At 31.9% G+C, this 14,600-nt stretch overlaps 1 protein-coding gene across 1 annotated transcript; it reads right to left on the reverse strand.

Moving 5' to 3' along the window:
* Window positions 1-1,537: 1,537 nt before the first annotated feature.
* Window positions 1,538-14,600, reverse strand: LOC140448566 (uncharacterized). The gene is made up of 3 exons (XM_072541650.1): window positions 14,348-14,600; window positions 4,764-4,979; window positions 1,538-1,948 (listed from the first exon to the last, which is right to left on the reverse strand). Exons 1-3 carry the CDS (start codon window positions 14,572-14,574, stop codon window positions 1,687-1,689), a joined length of 705 nt encoding a protein of 234 aa, XP_072397751.1. The 5' UTR covers window positions 14,575-14,600; the 3' UTR covers window positions 1,538-1,686.

Consider the following 14,600-nt stretch of genomic DNA (forward strand, 5'->3'; position numbering starts at 1 on the left):
GAAAATGAATTTTGAATTATGGTACAAGTAAAAAAGAATCCACAATTACGCGCCATTTGAGCAATAACATAGAGTTAAATACAACGAGAGTTAAAATAATTACAAAGAAAAACAAATTTTACTCATTTAAAATTCAGTTGCCGCAGGATTTAAATGAAGATAATTTTCAAGGAATGAATTTTTTTATGTGGACGGAAGAAATGTTAAGTCGAAACGTAAATTTTTTTGAAAATAGTTTATTTTCTGACGAATCGACAGTTTATCGCGATGGGTTCGTTAACAGAGACAATTATCAATATTGCTCCTATAAAAATCCTCACCTATTTCGAGTTAGGTCGCAGAACAGGTGTTCGTTGAGTGTTTGGGCAGCCATTGTTGGATCATATATTATTTTACCTTACTTCTTCAACCGAACGGTTACTGGCATAGATTTTTAACACAAGAGTTTCCTAGCTGGTTAGGGGATGCTCCCATGGGAATTAGACGGAACGTGTGGGGTATTATCGTTCGACATTTTTAGTTCTGGTTATTTATTTGTCTTAACCCAATAAAAACTTTAATGATATTAATAAAGATCCCGTCATCTTTTTTATTGAGACAATTTGGCGTATTTTCAATTCCTATTGCTTCTCAGATAATTCTTGGTTTATAGAATCGGATGGGGGCTATGGTTCTGGAGTTTTTAAAATCAATTTTGTGACCGGTATGAAGATGGTGTTGACCTAAAGCTGAAATTAAATCGGAATTGCCAACAAAAATGAAATGTTCATAAATCTTATTTTGGATTTTACGATTTGTTTGGCCTATATAGGATCGGCGGCAGTCTGCACACGGAATTTCATAAACTACGTGTTGTTCATTTGGAATGTTGTCTTTGATTGATCGGACAAGAGATAAAAGTTCCTATTGATGGTAAATATTGTCTTTATTTCTTTTGATTTAAGAATTTTGTCGATTTTGTCAGTGACACCTTTGATGTAAGGAAGCAAAGCTTTCGAATGGTGAGGGTTTGAGTCTTTGGGTTGAGATTGATGTCTGTGGATGCTCCTATTGATGTGATTTTTCCGCGGTAAACGTTTTAACCAGAGCTTGTTTTAAACTAGAGAGCTCAGTGGGTCTACTTGCATCATTGCAAAGGCGCATTGATCTGGAGACAAGGGTATTAACGAGAGAACTAATTTGTGAAGGTGGATGATGAGAGTTGGCAGGCAAGTAACAATTGGTATGGGTGGGTTTTCGATAAACAAAGTGAAGTTTTTTTAGATTTTTTAAAGTAAGGAATATCTAGACAACACATTTTTTGCGATAGGGGTATCCAGGGGCTACCTAGGGAACTAAAAATTTGGCTAATGGGGTTTCTAAATATGTACTTGTTTAACCCCAAATAAAAATCCAGCTGAGTGCAGATTTTACCATATTATCCCTCTATAACCTGTTGATCGAACTACTCTTGAAAAAAGGGTAATATAAATATGTCAATATATTCAATAAAGATCCAGGAAAAGAAATTAAATATGTTTAAATAATAGTTCACAGAAAAAGTGAGAAAATTTTTATTAGAAAATGTTCTTTATAAAATCAATAATTCTAAATTAACGCTTTAAAAGTATTCGAATTTTTATGAGCTATAATCCAAAGTTTATTAAAAAAAAGACATTAGAATTTTGTCATTTACACAATTTTTATTTAGATTAATAACGGCTCCGTAGGACGCTGTGAAGTTTCTCTTGTATTATCTTCTATTGGTGTACTAGAACTTTCAAGAGTAGGTGTTGGTGTTTCTATTTTATCTGCTGCATTTAATTTCCACAAAATGCCACTAGACTCACTGTCGCTTGAATTATTTGTACCGACATTTGAATGAAGTGCAGACGTCTGAGGAACAGCTACTGTTGACGTGGGAAGAATTTCAAGGATGGGAATTGTCGAAGGTGCTTGAATTTCACATCTGCAAAATATCAGAAAAAAAATTATACTCAAGATTCATATCAAAAGAATGTGCCACACTTTAATTGTTGTAACACATATGCCCAAGTTTAAGAGAAAATCGATGTATAATGTAATGGAAGAATGTAAGGATTTCATGATGAATACTATCAGCGGCGGTTTGCAAATCGAATGTCGTCATAAGAATATATTTTGATACCTATATGAAACTTGGGTGCCATTTGTTACGTTAAATGCTAGTTATTGTATTTTGTATCATTTTAGCTGATACTAATATGTTGTTAATCTATTTTTTATAATATAATAATGCTTTTTCTTCTTCTTTGGTACGCTATGCAGCGTGTAGGTGTTCATGCTGGTTGTCGATTGTACGGAGATTATAGCATTATCAGAAACAAAAAAGAAAATAAACTAAAGAATATATCCACTTTTGGCCAGGGGTAAACATGTGAGGGCAGGAGTACAGTCAAAAATAAGAACTTTCTCACCCAGTCTATCCTGCGTGTAGTCCTACTCAGTACAGAGCTTCCCGATAAGTCTCAGACCACAATAGGGTTCATCAGTTACAATGGTAGGCCGAAGAAAGAAATTCTTTGGCCATAAGTAGCCGTTTTCTATATGTGATGTATTCGATAAAATGTTTGTTGGCTAATATTTGCCTACGAATAGATAAACACAGTACTCTTGTACATTTATTCGAATTACCTACTTATTTAGTTGATTGCAATCTATCTATCATACACTTTTAGAGAAAATAACAAACTATCCGTGCCGGTCTCAGCTTGCGTAAAGGAGGGACCTGAACTAAGTAGGGGTCTTTAAGTACTCTGCGCAGGACAGACTGAGTGGGGATGTCCTCAACCTCGACACGGCGCGTCCCAATGGCTGATAGAGAAGTTCTTGCAGGATAGATACGAATAAGGCTTAGCCAAATAAGTACCCGCAGATCAACTGAGGAGATGACACAGGTTTGTCATTAGTGGCCGGTGCCTGAGAAATATAATTCCTGACAGGTTCGGTACCACAAAGTCGCAGGCAGCAATCAAGTTGGTTTAACTGGCTGTAATACTGCAAGCACTCACCAACCCATCTGGCAGGCCTGGTATTTTAATGACAATATACCCCTTAAAACTGCGATGTCAGATTTTAAAACAAATACAGATTTACCCCAGGTGAGTAGGGTGCATCCAAAATCTCACACTGATTTATCAGTCTATTCCAAGGATTCTAGGGGGGACAAAAACTGACTATACAGAAACCCAAAAACTCCATAACTCCTTACAATGCCAGAAGTCTACTGCCCGAAGAGAGATTCACAAAAATGGAAATTGAAATGAATAAATTTAAATGGGACGTCATAGGTATCAGCGAAGTTAGAAAGAGAGGTGAAACTTAAAACACTGAAATCAGGGAATATATTCTATCAGATTGGCCCTGAAAATACATCAGTTGGAGGCATCGGTTTCTTTGTCCATAAAAACCACGCGAACAACATCCAAAGTATATCGTCTAGAGTGGCATATCTTATTCTGAAGCTGAAGAGTAGATATCAAGTCAAAATTATCAAAGTATACGCTCCAACAATAGGCCATACAGACGAAGAAATCGAAATGTTTTTTATGACGATATATCTATTGCGCTTAATGACTTTCGTACTCAATTCACAATTTTATGTGGAAATACAAATATTTCAACGCAAAAATAGGTGTAAAAGAAGGAGAGCTAGAAACATTCTTGGGAAAATTCGGTTCCCCAGGAAGAAATGACCGAGGAGAAACGCTACTAGGATTCTTACGCCAGAATAATTTATTCAACATGAACAGCTTCTTTCACAAAAAGATGCACAGAAGATGGACCTGGGAAAGTCCAAACGGTAGCACAAGGAATGAAATCGACTACACCATAAGTGACAAAAAACAAATAATTAAAGATGTAACAGTACTCAACAAGTTTACCACAAGCAGTGACCACAGAATGATAATAGTGAAAGTCCAAATCAACATAAAAAGAGAAAGGAACATAATGATTAAAAATAAATCTCATAACATGTGGACACCCCCATTAGATATCAACCAATATCAGGCACATGTCAATAATAAGCTACTACTGCATGAAACCTCCGAGAACAATCTTAACGACTTGAATAATTGCATCATAAACGCCTTACAAGAAAGTCTCCGATTGCACAGAAACGATAAGGATAACGCTATGCTGTGAGTGACGTTGCGGCACCGAATAAGAAACCAAGATCTACGAAGAAGGACGAGCATTGCTGATGTTGTGGAACACATAGCGGAACTGAAATGAAACTGGGCAGGCCACGTAGCGAGAATGTACGACTCACGATGGACGAGCAAAATTACAAATTGGAGGCCAAGAGCAGACAAACGTAGTAGAGGAAGACCACATACACGTTGGGCTGACGACATCAGGCGTATCACCAAAAATTGACAACAAAGGGTACAAAATCGTAAACAATGGAGGAGTTTAAGAGAGGCCTATATCGAGCAGTGGACGTGATAAATAAAGGCTGGATGATGGTGTTGATAATGAACAAACTGTGTTCTGTCAACTTTAAAAATTTATATTACATGTAGAACTTAAAAAATACAGTTGAAAATAAAATTGTGATATTATATTCTTTACTAATAGAATTGAACATGCTTTTATTGCTTTTGGTGTTAAGTAATAAGTAGGTATCAGTAATCTTATTTACAAAAATTCGAAAATACCTACTACATTAGACTGATAATTATATTTGGCCAAGACAGTCATTAGAAGATCAGGTAGAATAATATCTATATAAGAGGTCTTACCTGTCTATATCACTGGGGAGTTTTAGAGGACGACATCCTTTAACAGCATATGTTACAGCCACTCGAGGGTCCTGGACAATGGCAGTTTGTAATTCGATTTCAGTAACTGTTACCGTTGGTTGGTAAATACCTAAATATTCACCCCATCCTAATTGTGTGGTTTCCGTTTTATCAGATCGGGCCCGAAATGGAGAACTTTTGTTGCCGAAAAATTGTCTAAAATATACAAAAAAAAACATAATTAAGCGGGTAAAAAATTTAAATAATTAGGTACATTATAAATATGTTTTTCATTTGGAATGTATTAGGAATAGTTTAAAATCGAAATACAATAACAAGAAAGCTAAACTTGTAGCTGTTGATGCCATCTACCGCGAGAAATGATAAATCGGGTAGCAAACTGTAAAACAGAAAACTACAAGTTGTTTGTATTATATTTATAAAATTCTATTGTTATGGATAAAAATGCTTTTAAATTAGTATTATTAAAAAAATGCCATAATAAATTTAATTTTATTTGTTTCTTTTTATACTTTTTTATGATTTTTTTGTATATACACAAAGCAACATTCACTTGAAAATATTGTTGTTACTTTGGCCAATAGATGTCTGTAAAAATGTCGGTTTATTTAAAAATAGTTAGTTATTGTGTAAAAGTATTTGATTTTAGTTTCTGTTCTTTTATTTATTCTTATGTATTTGTTCTATTTTTAAAGGTTCTGTAATTTCTCTATGCAAAGCGAAGCGAACCGTTAAAGTAAGAAAACTTCAATACTTCAACTTTAAATTGGGACATATAACCAGTGGTGAAAATTAGAACATCCTATAAATGATAATGCAGGGCAAGATTTAAGGTAAACGCATTATAGGACGAAGAAAAATGTCCCGAGAAATTCCAGACATTTCAATTCAGACCAATTCAATACAATTATTGTTCCGAGCAGCGACGTTGCAGCGACCGACCTCAAACCACTCAAACATAAGGATAGTAATAATGATTGCCAACTTCAGGGCGTAGAAGGCACCTAATCAACCATACTATAATACTCAATAAAATTTCATGGATCAATGACGACTTAGTTTTCAAGACTAAACAAGATATAAATTTTTATAAAGTTATGATTAAATAACATGGCAGAGAGTCCTGAAAACAATTATATATACAACAAATTATAAAAAACAAAACTATGAAATTTCAATAAAAAAATTTGAAGTTTGACAACTAAAAGCGAATTTTTAATAATAGTCCATTTGCCAGAGATTTGACCTCTAAAAATCATACGAACAAGCTAAATTTTGCTGAGAATGTCAATTTTGGGACTCTAAACAAGATGCAAAAAAGTTTACTACCCCTACCCTCTGTCAGTTTCGTGCGTGAAATCAATTTTAAATAAAAATTTTATCAACTTGACGGTAAAAATTTAATATTTTTTGATCAGAGCGTCCTATCGCCAAAAACCGAAATGTGTCTTAAAGGCGAAGAGTGCAGCTTTCGTATGCACTTGTTGTGTTTTGCGGTAAATGAAGTCAGTGTTTATGAAGGTGTTAAATATATAAACTACGCGATTTTTGCCATTTTTTACGATTCTCATGAGATCTTTAAATTTATCACTTCCATTGACCGGTCGTAGTGGAATTATTATTGTTAGAGCGTAGTCTTTAAAACCTATAACATAAAATTTGGATTTTGAGTTTTGGCAACAAACACGAGACATTTAAAATATGCCGAAAAACGCAGAATTTAAATTTTTGCCTTACAAACGATCACACGTCACGGGAAATGCCTTCATGAAGACGGTATTGGGCGGAGTTTATAGCTGAAGTTTAAGAAAAACGTACTTAGGTCATTGAAAAGAAGCATTTTAAAATATTTTAGATCGTTTATAATGTGAAAGAATATTTCACATGCCCCACATTAATCTCAAGAAAATCGTAAAACATGGTAAAAATCGCGAAACGTTTATTTGTTTAAGACCTTTATAAAAATTGACTTCATTTGCGACAAAATACAAAAAATGCATACGACAGCTCCACTTTTCACCTTTAAATTTGATTTTTGTTGATTGATATTGAAAAGATATTGAATTTTTACCGTCGAGTTGATTTTAGATTCAGATCAGATTTTATTTAAAATTGATTTAGTGCGACATTCAAAAACGCCGGTCACTTCAAGCGTTGTTTCTGAGAGAACGGTTCGTTCTACATAAAAAGTGATAATTAACATTATCGTTCATAATTGTCTAAGCTATATTTTTTATTTAAAGTCGGGACTATTAGAAACCCATTCAAGAAGTGATATGGCATGGTCTTTAATCCATTTTAAGCTCTTTTATGAGGTATAACAATCTGCGCCGTCCCGTTGGAAGACAAAATCTTCTGCTGATGTTAAACGGGGCTCCATAATCGGTAAAAGAGATTCTTCTAAAATATTCAAATATGTGTCCGTGTTTACAATACCATCGATAAAATGTAACTTTCCTACACTTTTACACGACATGCTGCTCCAGATCATGGCAGATGCAGGAAATTTGACTTTTCTCATTGGACAGTCGGGATGAAAAGCTTAATTTTTCCTACGAATGACGCGACTCCTACTGTCTCCAATACACACTTCAAATCTGGACTCATTACTCCATTGTATTGAATCCCATTGCGACTGAGTCCAATCTTTATGCTCTTTTGACTATCTCAGTCTATTTTTCTTTTGTTGTAATGTTAAAAGTGGCTTTTTCTTAGCCTTAAATAAAACGAAATTTACTAAAAACAATTCGTACTAATTTTTTTAACTATAAAACTTACTTTGTAAGTACCAAATCCCAATTTGTGGGCCTCTCGATGACATGTTGATCTAGAAACATGTGTTTCAATAACGTCACTCCATAAAAGGCTTAACTCATATAATTTGCTAGTCGATTATTAACTATAACGCGTCTTAATGCCTTCGATCTGCTTCGGTTATTTTACTTTTCCGTACATTTCCAGGTTTTGTGACGACCGAACCTGTAGTTTTGTATCTTCTGACCATGGACTCAACTGTATTCATATTACCTAGTTTATTTTTTTTAAATTTGCTGTGTAGCTATGACTTTTCGACATTTTTTGCATGTCTTTCATATTTTATTTATGCACTTATTGCTATTTTGCTGTATTGAGTTTATATTTAATTGTACGTTTAAGCTCGTGACTAAAATCATAAGGTTTCAAATTTTTTTTATTAACGTATTTGTTTTAGTACACTATAACAGATTGGCTGAATGACTAATTATTGTCGATGAGGAAAATAAATCAAATATATATCGAGTCTTTGGTTTTAATTTAATAAAAAACAGTAAAAAAAACTAGATATCTAACTAGAATAGAAACTTATCTATTCAACATCGAGTATAGGCCAAGCTAAAGGATTATAAAAAATATTTTACAACAGAAGAATACATGAATGAAAATGCCATAAATCAGTTGGGAACACTAGTACAACCTCTAATTCATTATAGCAGACATGCAATAAAATTAAAGTTTTCATTGTTTTAATAAGAATGCTACCCACAGAAGTTATTTTTTAATTGCTTTAATCATCAATTATAAAATATTAAGACAATTATATTTGTAAAATTGTTTTCCTATTGTCTTATTAGAACTGGGAAATGGATCTGCATTGGTGAGTCTCATCTGTTGCACCAATTTAAATAATTTTACAATTTTATTATAGAATAACTGTATATTTTTGAACATAAAAAAATGTTCATTGAAAATTTATTAAGTTGTTGTATTTGTTTATTAGCTTAAACATTGTACAGTTGTTTAAAAATATTCCTAGGGTCCCCTATTAAAATGATTTCAATGATTCGATTTTTTTGACAGCTAAAATACTATTTTATAATATGTAAAAAAACTTTCATGTATTTAAATTTTTTTACTGGCTCTGGATAAATTTGAAAATTAAAAACTTTTTTTCAAAAACTTGGTTATCAAAATTATTTTGCAAAGGCTACTTCATCGATTGTGTTGAAATTTTGTATAGGTACTGTTTTTTTAATATTTTAAGGATACTGGGTGAATTTTAAAAGTACTATGTGACTTTTAAATATCTGAAAATTTATCGAAAAACATTTTTGACCCTTTGTTTTTGTTAATTTTGCAATAAAAGCTGAGCTATAATTTTCCGTATTTATCATTAAAAAAACTGATATTTTGACATAAATTTCAAACTGCAATCGCCATTACATCTGCTGTCAATGATGTGCGTATGCAGAGTGCATAATTTTTGAACCAATGATGCCACACTTTTCAAATATATTGTTTATTGTGAAAATACTAATTCTCGAGTACCTTCATAAAGGAATAATGAGTATAATATAATAAAGTATCATTTCAGTTTCCTGTTTCTAAGGGATTCAAATAACTGTATTTTATTTGTTATTAACTTATGTTATTCTATATAGATTAGATTTAATTTCTTTAGCTCAGGTTTTAATTTAATTATGATAAATGAGTTTTTACGAAATATTAATGAGTCCAATTTCCGTTTCCTTTTTACGTCATTGCTATCTAACAGGTGAATATTTCGTTTTCTGTTGTATTTCATTGGATGCATTTGTTATGCACTTCTTTTTTGACGCATAGCTTTCTTATCGCAGGCTAGGTGTGATCGCGCATAGGAGGAGGAAAATAAAAACAAAAGAATCTCAATGAAACAGAAACGCAATGTATAGAGAGATCGCGCGACCATACACTACGTGGAGCAGTAGCAGTCACGTGCACGTTCCTTAATAAAATAAAATAATATAATTAGAATCTGAATCCAATTCCGAATCCGAATCCTATTCCGATCGAAAGAAATTCAATTGACCAATTAAATTGAAAACAAACGTTTAGTGCGTTGACGATAAAAAAAGCTACGCTTCCCTTCCTCGGTGACACCCGGAGTGCCACATCCCCTTTTTTAATTTAAATTTTCAGATGTGATTGGATTAGGTTAGGTTAGGTTTTATTTTGTTATCAAAAAATTTAAATTCAATATATTTACTCCGCAAAAAACAAATGTATATGTGGCAACATTGAACCTGTGCAGAATATTTTATATTCTGCACAGGTTCAATGTTGATGTCTTCTTTTTCCAAATGAATAAATTTTGGTCATTTTACAATATTTTATATTTTTGTATAATTTAACAGGAAAAAAGTGGTATTTACAATTATGCATTTTATATAACTAAGACTATTTCGTATTTTTATAATATTTTTTTCTTCCTAATTTTTGATTTGCTAGTTTTTATAAAGAAAACTTTAATTTTCTTCTTTTTTAATTATCAAGAATTTAGTGTAAAAAATGCCATTTTTTCGATTTTTTGCATACCATTGAAAAAATTTATATTGAAGGTAATAATATAAATCTTCTCTATATTTTTTAAAACATAAAAAAAGCTGTAAAATGATTTCTAAAAGTTGTAAAGTTAATTTGTTGCTTCAAAAACTGCAAAATAAGGCAAACATGTCTGACCCAAACCCTTCTTTCAGTGCGTCACTAATTTTGACGTCATATAGAATTTTAAGAATGTCGAGAATTATTGCTTGACATTTTAGTTAAATTTGACAGTTGCAGGATGGTAATCTGTCTTTTTCTAATTGAAAATAATTTAATAATTTTAATATTAGTATATATCTTTTTCGATATATCTCGGCATATTTAAAATATTTTTATTACAATAAATACAAAATTAAATTTTCACTGTAAAATGTCTCGATAATACTAACCTGGAATGACAGTTATCATTTTATCAGTTGACATTGTAAAAGTTCTGTCACAGTACAAAAAGAACTTCTATGTATAATAATCACAGACTCACGTTTTTTTCTGTCACTTCTAGCCATCGAGTTAGAATCTATGGAGAGGGCATCACGTGACTAAAAACGACCTCACTTCGGCCATATTGTTTTGACACTTGTGACAGATCGTATATGTTTGTTTACGTTTGTCGTTTTTCAAATATTTTTAGTTTTATAATACTTTTATAAAAACTCTAATAATATATTGTGATAGTGCATAATAATGGTTTCTTGTTCTCAACGTAGTTGCAGTGGCAGACGCAATGTTAATAAAAAATCTTCAGGAATAACGTTCTACAGGTTAGTATACAAATATGTAAACAAAGTAATGGCCCGTACTTCAGAGAATAAATTAATAGTATTTGACTGTATTAATTTATCTTTATGTATAATATATCGTGTTTTTAGTGTTTACCGCGGGATAAATAAATCATGGTTTATTAAAAATGTATTGCACTTTGCAGATTATGATTAAATCTTCTGAAGAACTAGTCATATTTTTATAGTAGTTTTAATATTATTGAGTCCGGCCATGATCCCACCGCCATATTGGTATCACCGTTAGCCACGCCTACCTACGCCGTTTTTAATACACCCGTTAATATGCTCATAGCTTCTCCATAGATTCTAACTCGATGCTTCTAGCTTAATATGGAGAATTCGATCAACTATGACGCACTGAAAGAAGGGTTTGGGACGAACTATATTTGTTTATAAATGAAATTGTCAAAAAATGAAAACTCATCTTCAAACTACTACAGTTGTTTATATCTTCGGATCTACTCAACAGATTTTAATCTTTATTTTTTTAATTTGTATGTATTCTTTACGTACATTACAAGTATGTAATTTTTTTATAAATCAACTAACTAATAAACAGTGTAGTTTGTTTAAACGATTTATGAAAAAAAAAAAAAAAAAATTACCCCAAAAATCGATATTTTTGTAATACTAGTTATTGTTATCTATGGGAAAAGTTAAAATACACTTTCTTTAAATAATTATCTTAAATAAATAATGTAGAAAACGATTTAATAAATAATATAATGAAAATGAAAATGTAGATATTGATTTTGATATGGAAGAAGTGTATATGGTACCGAACAAAAAAAGTAGACAAGAGTAATTATCATTACATTTTACACTCATACATAAAAAAGTGGAGTTGGGTGGGGAAAAGGAAAATTTAAAGAGTCAATAGTAAATTTGAGTACTGCCAAGTATTAGTTATTTTTGGTTGAAGAATTATTCAATTTTCTTGTTCTAAGTTTTAATTTTTATAAAGATTAAAATTTAAACTTGAGACAAGAAAATGCTTAATTCTTCAACCAAGTATAGATAACTACTACTTGATAGTACTTAAATATAAATCAGTTATAAGCTTCACTCCTTGCTCAGAGTGATAATGGTTTAGCTGAAGACAAACATACAACAAGTTAACTTAATTCAAGTATACGCACTAACAGCGGACAAGAATGAAGAGGAGATAGAACATTTTTACATGGAGTTAGATACAATTTTAAGATCTATTAAAAAAGAAGACATTACAATAGTAATGGGGGACATTAATGCTATAAGGAAGAGGAAAAGTTGACGAATATGTTGGGGAATTTAGACTAGGTGACAAAAACGAAAGAGGGGATAGACTTATGGATTTTTGTCAAAATGAACATTTTGCAATAATAAACACAATGTTCCACTTACCCGACAGAAGATTATACACTTGGAGTTCTCCTGCAGACAACAAGTCGATAGTCAGAAATGACTGCATAGTCAGAAATCAAATAGACTATATATTAGTGAAAAATAGATACAAAAACTCAATTAAAACAGTAAAAGCACATCCCGGAGCAGATGTCAACTCAGACCATAACCCGCTGATAGCTAGAATGCACGTGAAACTCAAAAATATTCTAATACCTAAAAATAAATCAACGTTCGTTTATACAAAATTAAGAAAAAGAGAAATACATCAAAAAGTAATTCAACAAGTCAACTCAAATCTAATAGACGTAGGAGAAGAAATCTTGACATCAGAAGATGTCAATGAAAACTGAAGCAATATTCAGAAGGCTAAAAGCTGCAGAAGAAAATTTAAAGCCTAAAAAGACAGATAAAAAACAGAAGTGGATTACTTCAGAAATTTTAGCAATAATGGAAGAGAGCAGAAAAGCCGAAGGGAGAAATGAGCCAAAATATCAAGAACTACAAAGTAGGATTATAGTAGAGTTAAAAAAGGCCAAGAAAAAGTGGTTAGAATGAATAACTACAAATATCTGGGAACCTGGGTAAATAAAAACAATGACCAAGGTAGAGAAATAAGGACACGTATTGAAATTGCAAGACAAGCATTTATAAAAATGAAAACAATGTTTGTTAATCGAGACCTTCCTCTGAAGCTGAGGATAAGAGCCTTAAGATGCTACTTTTTCTCGACTTTGTTGTATGGAATGAAAAGCTGGACACTAAAAGTGGATAATATAAAGAAGTTGTAATCATTTGAGATGTGGTGCTATAGAAGGATTTTGAAAATACCATGGACCCAACGAGTTACAAAGGCAGAAGTGTTAAGAAGGCTACAAAAGGATTGCGAGGTCATAAAGCACATCAGAACAAGAAAGCTGGAATATTTAGGCACCATTACCAGAGGTGCGAAATATGAGGCTTATAATGCAAGGTAAAATCAAGGGAAAAGATCCATAGGAAGGCAAAGAATTTCCTGGCTAAGAAACCTAAGAGGTGGTATAGTTGCAGCTCAGTAGATCTTTTCAGAGCAGCCGCCAATAAGGTACGGATAGCTGTGATGATAGCGAACCTTCGTTAGGAGAAGGAACTACAAGAAGAAGAATCATGTAATTTGTGAAATTTTTTTATACATACAATCAAATAATATGTTTCTTAAAAGTTACGAAAAATATTATTTCCTATCATAAAATATAAAAACAAATGGGGAGGATAAACTCTGGGATAAACAAATAGAACTTTTAAACTAATTAATGTATCGATCTGAAATTTTGAGGGTTTATTAAAGACTACAATATCCAACTTGTGTCCGTCATAACAAACGCCTAGGTTGATTTTTTACGATAGATATAAACAAATAATATTTTTGCCTTATTTTGCTGATTGTGAAGCAACAAATTAATTTTACTTTTAGAAGTTGCCATTTTACAGCTTTTTTATATTTTAAAAGATAAAGTTTTGTAATTTTAACTCAAACATTAAGCTTTTCATTAGTAAGCAAAAAATCGAAAATATGGCATTTTCTACACTAAATTGTTAATAATTAAAAAAAAAGACGCCTAATTTTATGCGAAAAATATATTCTTTCTTTATATAGACCTATAATAACTAAAAAAATTGTACAATATCTGAATTAGCCATAGAGTCCCAAGAGAAATTTTATTTCCCCAGTCTATAGGGGAAGCATTCACTTACGGCCTGAGCAGTACTGAGCACCCAAACGAAAATATCCTAAACGCAGCTATAATTCTGTTTTCATATTATATGTAATTAATACCCAATCATCAATATATTTTTATGAAAATGGACTTAAAAAATCATGTTGAAAATTAGCTGACTATCGATGATTACGGATTTATATTTAGCATGGTTATCTGTATAGTAAAAAATATCTGTAATAATCATTGAATAAAGATTACTCTATATATTTACTATCTTTTAATACTATTAAATATGCATGCATCTATATTCTTTGATATTATGAATAAATTTAGATCTATTTAGTTAACAATTACTTACCTTATACTATCAAACTGAGGAAAATTCAAAAATCTTACACTTCTGCAAGGCTGCAATGTAGGATCCACATATATACATGACGAAGGCACTAACGAAGTAATTATTTTTGTCGATGTGACGGTACTGGTGTAAGAACCTCCAATAAATCTGGGGGCTCTATGTTTAATCTCTTTACAATGTACACTAAATATTACTAGAAGTAAGCACCACGCTGTCTTAGGCCACATTTTCGTTCAAGACTGATTCATAAAAG

Source organism: Diabrotica undecimpunctata, chromosome 8, assembly GCF_040954645.1.
Source record: "Diabrotica undecimpunctata isolate CICGRU chromosome 8, icDiaUnde3, whole genome shotgun sequence".
Lineage (NCBI taxonomy): Eukaryota > Metazoa > Arthropoda > Insecta > Coleoptera > Chrysomelidae > Diabrotica > Diabrotica undecimpunctata.

Bases quoted from the DNA above. Each gene is read 5' to 3' on its own strand.
- LOC140448566 (XM_072541650.1), bottom strand. From the start codon at position 14,574: ATGTGGCCTAAGACAGCGTGGTGCTTACTTCTAGTAATATTTAGTGTA. The intron at 4,980-14,347 runs GTAAGTAATTGT...TGTATATTTTAG, and splicing joins CCTCAGTTTGATAGTATAAG to ACAATTTTTCGGCAACAAAA. The intron at 1,949-4,763 runs GTAAGACCTCTT...GATATTTTGCAG, and splicing joins CTCCCCAGTGATATAGACAG to ATGTGAAATTCAAGCACCTT.